We start from the raw sequence: 16,404 nt of genomic DNA, 5'->3' as shown, positions 1-16,404 counted from the left end.
TTTGCATAAGTTTTTATTTGACTTATGTTCAAGGCAGATAAAAAAAACATGTATTTATTTTTAAATAAATTATATAAATTATATAATTATATAAATTAATAGAATATATGCATATTTTTTTAATTTCCTCTCTTTCTGCATAACGAATGATTATTTCTTCTTTTTTTACAAATTTTCATAATGTTTGTTTGTCTTAGTCAGTGGCGATTTATGGTGGTCTTTAAAAAACTTATCTGTAGCGATTTTTGCGTCGGAGCAGTTGGCATCTCTGTGCACAATACATGGGTTCAGTGATGCCAAGTTTGCGGATTTTACGCCATTTGTGGTGATTTTGTTTATGTGCAATAGTCATTGTTTAATAGTTGTGGCGATTTTTGTTTTTAAATTGTACGGTTTTTACGCAACATTATTTATTGTAATCACGTTGGAAGTAGCAAAAAATAATAACGGACCGTTTTATGTACGAGTTGATGAATTGAAAAGGAAAGAACATTTATGAATTATTTTCAAAACAAAGCCACAAATCCAATAGTTTTAAAGACTTTAACGTGGTAGAAAAATACAAGTAGTAGCATCGACACAGCTGTTAAGACAATGAACTGTCAAATCAATTTTGAAATTGAAAATTTTTAATGAAAAATTATTTAAATTCGTTAAAATTTTTGAAAAATGCATATCATAAGAACATCCGCTTGGCGTCGTATAAAAAAACCAAATTATTTTTGAAAAAATGAATTTGAAATATTTGACATATCAATGTTCCCAAGCGTTGATGAATCTACCTGTGTTCTTCTACCATGGACTTTTAAGGTGAGAATACATAAAACGCTTTTTTGACTGTCTTAAGTCATCGGCTTGGTTCTTCTTCGAAAAAGAACAATTAGGTGTAGGACCAAAATCGATCTAAATCAACCTTAAACTCTTTTGTTTCTCTACGAAGAAGTAAGCCGATGCGCTTGCTTTAGGTGATCAATACTTTGGTATTTTTTAGTGCCAACCTTGCTTTCCAAAATACTCCAGACACAATAGTCCAACGGATTGGTATTCGGAAATTTTGGTGGCCGTTGTGCGCTGGGAATGAATCGAGGAACCTCATTTTGTAACCATTCTTGGCAGACGCGTTCCTGATGGTGCTGAGTCCTGTGCGAATGTCCAAGGTCTGCGGCCAAGGCTTTAATACACCCTCCAGAATATTTTCGCGATAATATTCGGCATTTGTTCTAACGGCACGGTCAATTAATACGACCATCGGCAGTTATGGCGGTCCACACCATGACCGGCGCTTGAGTTCTGGTGGCTAACCGAAGGTGCACATTTTCAGCTGACCTCTTTGGCAAGTAAACACGATCATTTTGTTTGTTCACAAACTGCTGGACAATGAATGTTTTTTCATCGGAAAAAGCGAAATTCGGCAGTTCACCACTTTCGTCCAAGTGATGCTAGGAACACAATTGGAGCGAACGACGAATTTTTTCGCGGCGTATGTTCGTCGTCAAAAATAAAACACATATGTGTATATGGAAGTGCACACAATCACGGCACCGGCGAAAATTTCGTCGGTCGCCGCGAACTCAATTAGCTTTATTTCTATTTCATACGCCGGCGACCGGCGAACAAAACAGTACAAGGTGGCCATACTTGTACGAATTTTATGTGTTTTAGTAAATAAAGTTACTTTTTACTTTAAAATTTGTTATGGTCACTCTACTATCTGTTACTCGTATAAAAAAACATAATTAATTTTTTTATTTATTTGTGTACTTGCGCCTGAGTGAAGATGGATATCAGTGAATTTATAATAGAGAAGATGGACATAAGTGAAATTATAATAGAGAACGTAAAGAATTATGTGTTCTTGTATAATTCATTGTAGTCAACAAATGAGCAAAAAGTAAACAACTTCATCAGCTGTTTTATAATTTCGTCGGTATTGTGTTCCATACGACGAATTTTCGCGGCGCATTTTGTCGCCGCGTAGGGCGAAATTCGTCGTTCGCTCCAATTGTGTTTCTAGCATGAAGCAGCTCTTTAACTCTTCTGAGTCTATTTTCTTTCTGTTGCGGTGTAAGTTCTTGCACTTTTTGGAATTTCAATGGCTTTACCCCAAGCTCATTTTTCAATATTTGCCGAATGGAATATCGCAATATTCACGACAATATTCACGCTAACGAGCCATTTTTCGGCTACTGCGACGCGGGTTTCGATCAAGTCGCTTTTCGAACCATTTCTGCTGATGCTGCATCTCTCCCTGCGTGTATGGTAGAAGAATATAGGTAGACGCGTCGACACAGCTGCTGGGACAATGAACTGTCAAATCAATTTTGGAATTGAAAATGTTGAATGAAAAATTATTTAAATTTGTAAAAATTGTTGAAAAACGCGAATTATAATTTCCTCCGACTGACGTAGTATAAGAAAGCATATAAAAATCTACTTATATTTGAAAAAAACATTTAGTTTAATTTTTTTTGACATATCAATGCTCCCAAGCGTTGATGCATCTACCTGCATTCTTCTGCCATGGTGTGTATAAAATATGATATGAGAAGCAGTTTTTAGCGGTTTTTTACCTCTGAACAGTTGGCATCCCTGTGTCACACACAATAATCGAGAGAGGTAGAGAAACGTGTGAGATTCTCAAACCACCTACCTCCGTGGTGTCGAAAACGTTTTTAAAGAGAAAATCGCTGTAATGTAATCGCCCAAAAATATTATTATATTTTGATAAATTCAGGAGGCCAACAACAACATCTATGTGTATTTTGGCCAAAAAGAGTCTGGGTTGGTGTAAGTGAAATTGAAATAATCCGTGTGATTTGTTTACACCGGAGATAAGGAAACCAAACAAATTGCAATTAGTGTTGCCAACTTAGCTATTTTTAAAGCAACAACGTTTATTAGGGGAAACAGTAGAAGGGCATCATGAGCATATGTGATCAAATTTCCAAACAAAAAGAAAACTAGGCCAAAGCAAGTTGAGGACGTCCACAATTTTTTTTAAATATGTAAAAATTATGGCGATTAAATTTGTTGCAGTTTTTTTATCTCACCCTGTAATCATAGTTGCTATGATTTAATTCTCACAAATTCCCTATACAAACCTTTTGTTTGTTATGTGAAGCTCTACTCAATATATGCCAAGCGGTGTAGGATATAATAAAGTTGGCCCGCCTGACTTTCTTCGCTTGCATTTGTCCAAAAAACAAACAAAAAAATCAAATTTACAAAATTGAACCCCAAAATGTTGTTTTTACAATATATACATTCATGGCTATATTCTCCAATTTGTATTTTATTTATTTTTTTATTAATAACTTAACTCTGTTTATTTTTTTTTAAATTAAAATATTTTCATTGTATTTCTTTTTTTAGCGTATTAATTTTTCTTACATTTTGTTGTTGTTTTTGCTTAAATTTTGTTGTTTTGTTTGTATTCGCTTAGACCGTACATAATTTATCACCTAAAACTAAAGTTAATCTTTTTGTTTTCTTTACAACTATTATTTAATGGGCATTCTTGCATTTAGTTTTTATTTTTTAGACAAAATATTTTTAATAATTTTATAATTTTTTTTTTTTTTTAGATTGCAAAGCTTATTTGTGTGTGTTTGGGAGGGGAGGGGATAATATAGTTTAACAGACTTATGTATATAAATATAATTATAACTAAGAACTTTTTTTTAATTTTACAAATCCAATTTCGGGTGAAAACTTTTTTAATGAAAATATTCGATTAACACAATATAAAATGGTGCGGGATGATGAAAATACACTAAAAATAATAGATAGGTCAAAAACTTAAAAAAATAATACTACATTTTTTATAGTAATTTTTAACAAATTTAGGTTTAACTCCTCAGAAATGTTTATTTAATATTGTAATTCAATGCCAGAAAAGGGTTTCCTTAATAATTATTTATATATAGTTTACTAACAAATCAAATCCATTTCTTTTAATTATGCCTTGGGGATATATGCCATCATCTTTAACTTTATATTCGTAAAAGAGCATTAATGTTTTATATAAAGCTACAGGTAACATTCTTTGGCCTTTATCACAGTTAAATGCAAATGGATTTGATTTGTTAAACTCGAATAAGAAAGAAAAACAAACAAGTAAAAAAGCTGTGGTATCCATTACGAACTTCAAACACCAAATTTGAAATAATTCCAGTGAATAATGTCGCTGAAATCATCAAAATACCGAATATCAGGAGGTAGCGTTATATGGGGGCTATAAGAAGACGTAGACCTGCACAGACAATTTTCTGTCTTAGACTGCAGTATCCATTACGAACATCAAATACCAAATTTGAAAGAATTCCGGCGAATAATGTCGCTTAAATCACCAAAATACCGAATATCGGGAGGTATCGTTATATGGGGGCTATACGAAGACGTGGACCTGAACAGACATTTTTCTGTCACAGGTTGTAGTATCCAGTACGAACATCAAATACCAAATTTGAAACGATTACGATGAATAATGTCGCTAAAATCATCAAAATACCGAATATCAGGAGGTACGGTTATATGGGGGCTATAAGAAGACATAGACCTGCACAGACAATTTTCTGTTTTAGGCTATAGTATCCAGTACGAACATCAAATACCAATCTATATGTTAGGCTTATTTAGAAAATAGCGTTAAACAAATTTACATTGTCATAAAATAAGGCCGTGTTTTAGGTTAATTTTATTACAGTACGAAATGACCCACAAAACGATATTTTTGGGAAATATTCCCAATGGAGGAAATGTTCTACATCAAATTTCACTAGAAGTCTTCGACGAAAAGAATTCTCTATACATTCGGCATATTTAGAAAATAGCGGTAAACAAATTTACATTTTTACAAAAAACACGGCTGTTTTAGGTTAATTTCATTAAAGTTCGAAATGACCCACAAAACGAAATTTTTGGGAAATATTTCCAATGAAGGAAATGTTCTACATCAAATTTCACTAGAAGTCTTCGACCAGAAGAATTCTCTATACATTTGGCATATTTAGAAAATACCAGTAAACAAATTTACATTGCAATAAAACAAGGGCGTTTTTTTAGTTAATATCATTAAAGTTCGAAATGACCCACAAAACGATATTTTTGGGAAATATTCCCAATGGACGAAATGTTCTACATCAAATTTCACTAGAAGTCTTCGACCATAAAGACTTCTCTATATATTAGGCATATCTAGAAAATACCAGTAAACAAATTTACATTGCAATAAAACAAGGCCGTTTTTTAGTTAATATCATTAAAGTTCGAAATGACCCACAAAACGATATTTTTTGGAAATATTCCAAATGGAGGAAATGTTCTACATCAAATTTCACTAGAAGCCGTCGACGAAAAGAATTCTCTATATATTCGGCATATTTAGAAAATACCAGTAAACAAATTTACATTGTCATAAAACAAGGCCGTGTTTTGGTTAATTTCATTAAAGTTCGAAATGATCCAGAAAACGATATTTTTGGGAAATATTCCAAATGTAGGAAATGTTCTACATCAAATTTCACTAGAAGTCTTCGACCAAAGGAATTTTCTATATGTTAGGCTTATTTAAAAAATAGCGTTAAACATATTTACATTGTCATAAAATAAGGCCGTGTTTTGGTTAATTTCATTAAAGTTCGAAATGATCCAGAAAACGATATTTTTGGGAAATATTCCAAATGTAGGAAATGTTCTACATCAAATTTCACTAGAAGTCTTCGACCAAAGGAATTTTCTATATGTTAGGCTTATTTAAAAAATAGCGTTAAACATATTTACATTGTCATAAAATAAGGCCGTGTTTTAGGTTAATTTCATTAAAGTTCGAAATGACCCACAAAACGATATTTTTGGGAAATATTCCCAATGGAGGAAATGTTCTACATCAAATTTCACTAGAAGTCTTCGACCAAAAGAATTCTCTATACATTCGGCACATTTAGAAAATACCAGTAAACCAATTTACCTTGTCATAAAACAAGGCCGTTTTTTGGTTAATTTCATTAAAGTTCGAAAGGATCCACAAAACGATATTTTTGGGAAATATTCCCAATGAAAGAAATGTTCTATATAAAATTTCACTATAAGTCTTCGACGAAAAGAATTCTCTATACATTCGGCATATTTAGAAAATACCAGTAAACAAATTTACATTGTCATAAAACAAGGCCGTTTTTTTTGGTTAATTTCATTACAGTTCGAAATGACCCACAAAACGATATTTTTTGGAAATATTCCAAATGGGGGAGATATTCTACATCCAATTCCAAATTAGGCAAAGCAAAGAAATCTCTTAAATTATAACTTTTTAGAAAAATAGCTATATCAATTAATTGGCCAACAAAGCCACAGCTAAAGAAAGATATGTCAATGGAGAAATCACTGGACATAAATGTAGTCTACGAACAAATGAAATCCACAAAAGGCTTAAATCCCAAGCAAAAATATCTATATTTTTTGGCAATTTTTTCTTGGTCCAATTTCCGACAATATTTTAGAATTTGTCTTTGCCTGGCTTTTGATTGAAAATTCTTTGTCACATACGTTTGAGATCGTTAAATACATATTTAATGTTGAAAATTTCTTCGATAATTAAAAAAAAAAAAAAAACAAAATGATATTTTACAATTCACAATAACACCACTATAGTTAACAATTTGATTTTATAGGTTTTTTTTGGGGATTGATGATATTGCTGTTATATTACTTCGTTTAGGTTACCTGTGGATGACATTAGATATAGTTGCTAAAAACAATAGAATAAAGTAAATGAATTAAATAATTATTATCCCTTACATAGTGAACTTAAATATTTTAGATTTATGTTATCATTTTTTTAGTGTTTCTTGATTTCTATGATTTAAAGTGCCTGTAGTAAACACTTACAAAAAAAAAGAAAGGAAAAATAAGTGTATTTTAAATTTAAAAATTAAAATAATAAAATACATGATGTTCTTGAATATAAATAATTTGTTATTTTTTGTTAACATATTTTTTTCTTATTTTCTTAATGAGAATGAAACTTAGATAATTAAAATAATTATAATTTTTAATCTTAATCTTGTTGATAATATTTTTGTTTTTTGTTGGTTTTTTTTCTTTTTTTTAGATTCATAAGGAAAAGGCAGTTCAGATACTTAACATTTTTTTTGTTCATATTTCATTTCATTTAATCTCTTTTGTTAATTTTGTTATGAACATTAAATGGAATAATAATAGTTGTTATTTTTTAGAGCATGTCCCGTAAATGTGTTTGAATTGAATATCCAACAAATTTACGGGACATGCTAAATCGTTTATTTGCAAATTGCATGGGTTTCATCGGGGAGAGGAAGTTTGTCAAAGGTATGGTCTTTTATTTTCTGTTTAAGATTTCAATTTTTTTTTTAGCTGCCACTTGTGCAGTGCATTGAGAAGAAGAAGGAAGAGAGTTTTTTTGTTATAGTTTTTAATACAAATATCAATCAATTTCGTTTCGTTTTTTTTTTTTTTTGGACTAACAATTTTTTTTTCTCACACAATACAATATTAAATATCTTTTTAGGATTTGATTTTTACAAATATTTTTATAAATTCTTCTTCTTCTTTAAGTTTTTCGTTTCGTCTAGCTTTCAATGATTTTTTTTTGTTTTCTGGCTTTTGGGGTTAATGCGGTTTGTTGTTGTTGTTCTTGCTAGTTTGGCTTACCATTCATTTATATAAATTGGTAATATAAATATTTTTCGAATCATTACCATCCATTCCCAATCATACAACCGAGTCCTTGCGTATCCTGTAAAGAGAAAATGGAATTAGATTGGTCAATAAATATTGCAAGGGTTTTCGAAAGGTAACATCCCTTAGAAGGGGGAGGAGGAGGAGTGGCGTTAAGGGGTGCAAATATTTTACATAAAATTTCACCACAAGGAAAATATTAGGAAATCAAAAATATACGCCCAAATTTGGATATGCCAAAAAATATTATAAAGTGAAAAGAATTATGTTCAAGATGTGGTGAGTTTATATAGGAATTAAATTTGGCTGGAAAATATTCCGCCAAAATCTTCCCCAGTAACTTCAATACTGATCCATAAAATAGTTATTAATTTTGTTGCATTGATGGTTTCCAGGCTCTCGCGAAAGTCAGACACATTATGTAATTTTAACATTTGGTGTGTTTTTGATCAACACAAATGGCAGATTGATCAAAAACACGCCTATATTTACTTAAGTATTGCTGTTACAAAAGAATTTCTAATTTTTACACGTTCCGCATGGCCAAATTATTAAAATGCAATGATTTCCCAGGTGTGGTGAGTTCATGTAGAAATTCACCACACCTCAAAAATTTATGAAAATGCAAAACAAATCGTTTGGGTGTAAAGAAATAATGCATCATAAAATTTTTGAGTGACATATGGACCACAAACTATGAGGCATTTACTTTAGGATTGATGCAACGAATGCGAATGTAAAACAAGGCCCATCTTTGAATACCCACCACCATTTTCAACAATTTTGGCAATTTTCAAAAACAATAAAATCCCTTAAAAATTCTGTTAAAATATTAAAAATAACGAATGTAGCCGTTATATTAGGGTGTATACGATGACATGGACCTGCATAGGTAACTTTTGTCATAAACCATTACAATATTCAAATACGAAACTTGAATAAAAAAAATCGGTGAATAATGTCACTAAAATCATACAAAATACCGAATATCGGGAGGTACCGTTACATGGGGGCTATACGAAGACTTGGACCTGCACAGAAAATTTTCGGTCTTAGGCTGTAGCATCTATTACGAACTTCATATACCAAATTTGAAACATTTCCGGTGAAAAATGTCGCAAAAATCATCAAAATACCGAATATCGGGAGGTACCGTTATATGGGGGATATACGAAGACGTGGACCTGCACAGACAATTTTCTGTCATAGGCTGTAGCATCCATTACGAACATCAAATACCAAATTTGAAACAATTCCGGTGAAAAAAAATCGCTAAAATCATCGAAATACCGAACATTGGGAGGTACCGTTATATGGGGGCTATACCAAAACGTGGACCTACATGGCCCATTTTCAATACCAAAAGTCCTGCAGACATTATATACATTTGAGTAAAATTTTATCAATCTACTTCAATTCGTTCGGAAGCTAGACTGATTTCCACAGACGGACGGACATCGATAGATCGTCTTAGAATTTTACACTGATCCATATACTTTGTGGGGTCTAAAAAGCATATCTCGAGGTGTTACAAACGAAATGACAAACTTAATACACCCTCCTTAGAATGGTGGAGGGTAAAAAAAGAGTAAATTGCTTGACAAACATACCACATATAATTCTCAGTTTGAGGTGCCCTCATAACACCAACACCGCCACCTAAACGTCGATAATTCATGCAGCCACACAGCCGCCATTGATTTGTCTCTGTATCATAAACTTCAATGGTTTTCAAATATGCCGAACCATCAAAACCGCCAACAGCATACAGTTGGCCATTGACCACAGCTAAGCCGACCTGGGGATGATAAAAAAAAAAAAAACAAATAAATAAATAAATAAACAAAACTTAAATGGCAATTTCGCTTACCCCACTACGACGTGATGTCATGGCCACTATGGGACTCCAAGTATTTGTGTGGGGATTATAACGCTCAGCCGATGACAATTCCATGCAATCATCCCGACCACCCACAGCATAAATGTAATTATTGAAAACGGCACAGCCCAAATGTTTGCGACGTGTGGACATTGGACTAACGGCAACCCATTTGTTTTGCCTGTAAACAAAAATTGGAAATATTTAGATTATATATTTTTAAATAAAGACAAAACATGTTCCAGTTCTAAATAGCTTTTATATGCCTACATGGGAATTGTGGGAATAATTTTTGAATTTTAAAATTTAAAGAGTTTTTTATAGAAATTCACCAGTTGGTGCAGAATACGAAGTGATCTTCAAAAATACAAATTTCCATCATTTTTAAGGTGTGGTGAGTTTCTATGCAATTTCACCACACCGCTGAAAATGTTGCAAAATGCCGGGAATTGTTCAGGCATTAAGAAAATATATGTCAAATATCCTGTTTATGTCTACAAGGTAATTGTGGGAATAATTTATGAATTTTAAAATAGAAAAAGTTTTTCAAAAATTCACCACTTAACTAATGGTTTTGCAGAATACAAAGTGATATTGAAAAATACTTAGAAATAATATTTAAATGCAAATTCCATCATTTTTAAGGTGTGGTGAGTTTTTAGGCAAATTCACCACACCCTGGAAAAAGTTGCAAAATGCAGGAAATTGTTCAGGCATTAAGAAAATATATGTCAAATATCTTTTTTATGCCTACAAGGAAATTGTGGGAATAATTTGTGAATTTTAAAATTGAAAAAGTTTTTCAAAAATTCACCACTTAACTAATGTTGGTGCAGAATATGGACTGATGTTCAAAACCACTTAGAACTAAAATTTAAAAGCAAATTCCATATTTTTTAAGTGTGGTGAGTTTTTAGGCAAATTCACCACACCCTAGAAAAAGTTGCAAAATGCAGGAAATTGTTCAGGCATTAAGAAAATATAATTCATAAAATTTTTAGATGACAAATATCACAGAAACGCTCCTCTAATGACATTAATAACTGCTTGATATGGTCACTTTTGACTTTCGATAATTTTTAATGCATTTTAAAAGCAAGTGCAATGATTTTCAAGGCGTGGTGAGTTTTTATAGGAACTCACCACACCGTTATTTTTTCTGCTTTATTTTATTGAAATTAAGAAAATATAAGAATTTAAAAGTTTTACCTGGGATCATAACGTTCCACAGTATTCAAAGGACACTGGCCATCTGAGCCGCCAATGGCATATAAATACCCACCCAATACTGCAACAGCCACACCCAAACGGCGCGTAGTCATGGGAGCAACCTGGAAAACAAAACATAAATTTATTGCAATTTTTTTGTTCTGTTTTAATATTGAATTCAAATCATACCTTTGACCATTTGTTTTCTTTGGGATCGTAACGTTCTACATGATTCAAGCACTGGACACCATCTTGGCCACCCACAGCATATAGGAAACCATCGAGTACCGCCACACCAACACTGGTGCGGCATGATGTGGTGGGCGCAACATCACATGACCATTGATTGGTCTGAGGATCATAACGTTCAATGCTGTTCAAGTAACTTTGACCATCGTGGCCACCAACAGCATAGAGCAAATCATTGAGAACGGCAACACCAACACCGCAGCGCCTCTTACTCATGGGTGCCACCATTTTCCAGTCGTTTGTCTGCGGATCGAAACGTTCCACCGAGGCAATGGCATCGCCCGAACACCAGCCACCAACGGCAAACAGAACCTCGCCACGTCGGGTGGGTTTGCGCGGACGGGTTCGCGGACCCTGCATGAGGGGACGTTCTTGTGGAAGCAGGAGATAATTTTTGGCCTCATCGACCAGATCACGGCAGGCCTCATCGGAACGTACCAGTAAATCTGAACCCACGGTGCCAACCAAAAATTTCGGAGACAATAATGGAAGACGGACATGTTGTAGAACCTTTTGACAAGAGAAGTCTTAGTTATTACAGTCAAGTGCATGAGAATTAAAAAAGGTGGGTTCTCACCTGAGCTAAATGTTGTCTCCGATCGGCAATGTTGTATTTAAGCCAAGACATTACGGCATTGAAAACCTGTTCCTCGGAACGCACATTCAATTCATCGCTGCATATAATGTCGACCAATTGGCCCACGGGCAGCAATAGGAATTCTTCGCTCTCCATGACCTCTTGGAAATTGTGTTGGGTAAACTTATCGGCAATGCGCAAGAGTTCACGGCACGAATGGGTATCGGCAAAGGCCCGAATACCCAAACAATTGGTGGGATCCAATTGTCGTTTAAGAAACTCACAGCATATATCCTGGATTTCGACGAGCTGTAGCAAACAGGCTGCCGGCAGCAATGTCTGGACGTTGGACTCTTCCACAACGATATGGGCGGTGTAGCAAAAATCAATCAATAGTTCCATGGCGTTTTCATCGATGTCACGTATTGTGACTTCAGTTTGTCGCGACTCTTCCAATTCGCCGGTGAACATGGCTCGGAAATATGGCGAACATGCCGAGAGTATGACACGATGGGCAAATATTTTCCGGCCACCAACATTGAGCACAACATCGCACAGCTCACGATGGCGCCTTAACATATTCAATTCGGATAGGGTCACTTTGGGGTGTTTGTCGGAGGTGTGGGCCATACGAGCCGGTGATTGGGGGCGATCCACGCCCCCAGCGCCAGCTGTAGCGCCCGCACCGCCATTTGCACCCGGCAGCAACGGGTCACCCATTCGGTTCGCTGCTAAGCGCAGCGGGGCAGATGCCCAACCCCACACCGCGTCTATCTGTGAAAAAGAATGAAAAAAAATGAATTAAAAATAATTTTCAATTTTTTTTTTTTATTTTAACAAATTGAATTCTTGTTTTTGTTATTTTGTATATTGTGCAACAAAACCCCAAATCACGCAATCCCACAAATTGAAGTTTGTTTTGTTATCTAAAAATAGAAATTATTTTGAAAAATCTATGAATGTATTTCTGCTTTTCGGAACTTTTCTTCCCTCCGCCTCGTTCTTTGTTCATTTTATTTTAAGAAAAAAAAAAAAAAAAAAAAAAAAAAACAAAGCAAGACATCGTCACGTGCGAAGAAGCTATACGTTAAAGGCGGTTGTTGATCCGCAGAAGTGAACCGGGCATGATATTTGTAACGTTTCAAATTTAGCGAAAAAAAAAAACAAAAAAAAAAACATTTTGACGATTTATTTACTTTTCAACCTAAAATGCGAAAAAGGAAAGAGCAAAGACAATAGAAGAAGATGACAACGCGATAAGAAAACATATTGTGTTGCAAAGTCAAAACAAATTGTTATTCACTTCGACCCTTTTTATACCCTCCACCATAGTAGGGAGGGTATATTAAGTTTGTCATTTCGTTTGTAACACCTCGAAATATACATTTTAGACCCAACATATATTCTTGATCAGCATAAAATTCTATGTCGATTTAGCGATGTCTGTGCGCCCGTCCGTCTGTGGACATCATTCTAGCTTCCGAAAGAATTAAAGTAGATTGATAAAATTTTACTCAAATGTATATTATGTCTGCAGGACTTTTGGTATTGAAAATGGGCCATGTAGGTTCACGTTTTGGTATGGCCCCCATATAACGGTACCTCCCGATATTCGGTATTTTGATGATTTTAGGGACATTATTCACCGGAATTATTTCAAATTTGGTATTTGAAGTTTGTAGTGGATACTACAGCCTAAGATAGGAAATTATCTGTGCTGGTCCACGTCTTCGTATAGGCCCCATATAACGGTACCGCCCCATATTCGGTATTTTAATGATTTTAGCGACATTATTCACCGGAATTGTTGCAAATATGGTATTTGAAGTTTGTAGTGGATGCTACAGCCTATAACAGAATATCGTCTGTGCAGGTCCACGTCATCGTATAGCCCCCATATAACGGTACCTCCCGATATTCGGTATTTTGATGATTTCACCAACTTTATTCACCGGAATCGTTTAAAATTTCGTATTTGTGCGTCACAGTGGCCTAAAAATGGCTCGTGAGCTGAACATATCGCAATATTCCATTCAGCAATTTATTGAAAAATGAGCTCGGGGTAGAGCCATTGAAATTCCAAAAAGTGCAATAACTTACAACGCAACAGAAAGAAAATATATTCAAAAGAGCTGAAGAGTTGCTTCGCTTGGCCAAAAGTGGTGAACTGCCATATTTGGTTTGGTGGTCTCCGATGAGAAAACATTGCCCAGCAGTTTGTAAACAAGCAAAATAACCGTGTTTACTTGCCAAAGAGGTCAATTGAAAATGTGCATATTCGCTGGGGCACCAGAACTCAAGCGCCAGCCATGGTGATGTGTGGGCCGCCATAACAGCCTATGGTCGCTCTCCGCTTGTATTAATCAGCATCATGGCATCAGAACAAATGCCGAATATCATCGCGAAAATATTCTGAAGGGTGTATCAAAGTCTTGGGCACGCAAACATGTAGGCCGCAGACCTTGGACATTTCAACAGGACTCAGAACCATCGCACTCAGCACGCGCCACCCAAGAATGGTTACAAAATGAGGTTCCTCGCTTCATTCCCAGCGCACAAAAGCCACCAAAATCTCCGGATACCAATCCTTTGGACTATTGTGTCTGGAGTATTTTTTTTTTCATTCATTTAATGAAATTTAAAAAAAAAATATATGAAAAAATTATGGCGTTTAAAATTGTTGCAGTTTTTTTTTTATCTCACCCTGTATGTCACACTACACAGGGAATAAATTGCACTTAAAGTAAATTTTGTGAAATAAAATGTTTAGATAAAACATTCCATTAAACATCCTTGGGCATATTTTTAAATGTTTCTTCAGGCTTTAGCATGTTTCTAAGGGCTTTAGCATTCAATATTTATAAGTACATTTGATTTTAATGCATACATTTTCTTTCAGGAATACTCAAAATCGTCTTCCTTTTTCTTTCTAATTGGAAAGATTTAGAAACGATAGTACTTCATGCCTTTTGATGAGGGAAGAAACAAATCTTGAAGAACACATGTTGGCCGCCATCAGCTATTGGAGCTATTAACCTTGATATAATCATATTACATGTGTACATACTACCCATATATATATATATATATACATATATGTATATATTTGTTTATGGCCGCATCCATTATTTGCCCTTCCCTGACCTAATTGGCATCATCAGCAGCAGCTGAAGAAACAACAACAAACCCATTTATAAAAATAAACAACTAAAAAGTGATGAAGAAAAGGCAAGTGGTATTCAATGGAATCATGCAATTGTAGGTACATTGTTGTTTTGTAAAGACACACAGGGGTAAGCAAAGAAAACGGAAGCGGAAAATGTACTTAAATTAAAACAAAATAAAGATAAAACTTATTATGAAGAAAAATGCAGTAACAATTAAATACTAACAAATTCGTCTAAAAATTTACAATGGACAGAGGGAGACACTTCAAGCCACAAAGACTAAATTAAATGTGCCATGAACAGCTTTTGATATTATTAACAGGCATTGGCTGGCATTTTCATAGATACGGCCATTGCAAAATGGGTAACAGCACACCCACCACAACTCCATGGTTTAATTTCATGCCATGCCTAGTTTTTTTTTAGCCATACATTCTATTATTCACCAAAGAAATACAAATTTTTCTTTTCTTTTCGATACCTTTACCTTTGCGTCTTTCTGGGCCACAAAACCAAATTCACAACACCACAAGCCACAAAGCCAAAATCGTTTAGTTTTTGCAGGAATAGTTGCAGTAATTCACGCACACGCACGTCGCCGAGATGTTAAGCAAAAGAAAAACTCTTTTTTTGTTCAAATTGTTTCCAATTTTCCCAAAAATTTTCAGCACCAAATTGTTGGAATAAACTCAAACTCATAGGGAATGTAAATATCTACATGGAACTAAGGTGGAATGGCGGAAAACGTAATAAGAATAATAAATGCAAAAGGGGATTAACACTGACGTGTTATCAAACTTCAATGAATGCTGTGCCGTGAATGAAAATCAAAGACGTTAAGATTTGTGTAGACGGCGTTGAGCCGAACCACCGTAAACTAATAACACAAATTTAATTTGATTTGATTTTTTTCATTAAATTTTACTTTTTCCTATCGTATCGTATTTCTATCGTGTATCGTTTTTTTTTTTGTAATTTTATTTATCTATGTATACAAAAATAGCAGCGCAATTCAAAAAAAGTCTGCTTTTATTATTTTCAAAAGTAACTGATGAACCATGGTACAATGAGATAAAGATAACCTTATTTCAAATCAGCGTTCCCAGCTCTGCATTTACCTTGTAAAATTTTAATGCATAAAAACAGTTTCCATCTCTGATTTTGTATGTATATAATGGATTTTTGAATATAAATGTTGACAATGAAATGTTATCAAATGCATAAATTTGAAAAATATATCTTTTGTATTTCCGTATTAGTCAAAAGGCCAGCATCTAACAATGGAATGGATTTGGAACAGGCCACATGTTATACCAAAGGCATTTCCTTTCTTATAAGAAAACCTATAAAAATCGACATACTTTTGAAAAAAAAAAAAGGTAAAAAGCAATAAGTTCGGCCGGGTCGATCTTTGAATACCCTCCACCATTTTGAATGATTTTGGCAATTTTCAAAAAAAATAAGATCCGTTAAAAATTCTGTTAAAATCTTAAAAATACAGACCTGCATAGGCAACTTTTGTCATAAACCATTACTATATTCAAATGCGAAATTTGAAAAAAATGTCGGTGAATAATGTAGCTAAAATCATCAAAATACTGAGTATC

General features: G+C 34.1%; 1 protein-coding gene across 2 annotated transcripts; it reads right to left on the bottom strand.

Moving 5' to 3' along the window:
- Positions 1-5,803: 5,803 nt before the first annotated feature.
- LOC101892015 (kelch-like protein diablo) lies at positions 5,804-15,533 on the bottom strand. 2 transcript variants are annotated; one of them, XM_011297141.3, is made up of 7 exons: positions 15,279-15,533; positions 11,631-12,404; positions 10,994-11,563; positions 10,805-10,926; positions 9,587-9,776; positions 9,327-9,514; positions 5,804-7,774 (listed from the first exon to the last, which is right to left on the bottom strand). In XM_011297141.3, the coding sequence occupies exons 2-7, from the start codon at positions 12,348-12,350 to the stop codon at positions 7,750-7,752; spliced, it is 1,815 nt and encodes a 604-aa protein (XP_011295443.1). In that variant the 5' UTR covers positions 12,351-12,404; positions 15,279-15,533; the 3' UTR covers positions 5,804-7,749. The 2 variants fall into 2 exon arrangements, with proteins under 2 accessions (XP_011295443.1, XP_011295442.1); XM_011297140.3 differs by having other exon boundaries at positions 15,285-15,533.
- Positions 15,534-16,404: the final 871 nt, after the last annotated feature.

This window comes from Musca domestica, unplaced genomic scaffold (assembly GCF_030504385.1).
Source record: "Musca domestica strain aabys unplaced genomic scaffold, Musca_domestica.polishedcontigs.V.1.1 27, whole genome shotgun sequence".
NCBI classification, from domain to species: domain Eukaryota; kingdom Metazoa; phylum Arthropoda; class Insecta; order Diptera; family Muscidae; genus Musca; species Musca domestica.
Note: the sequence above shows the minus strand (reverse complement) of the source record. Positions and strands in the feature narration are given on the sequence as shown.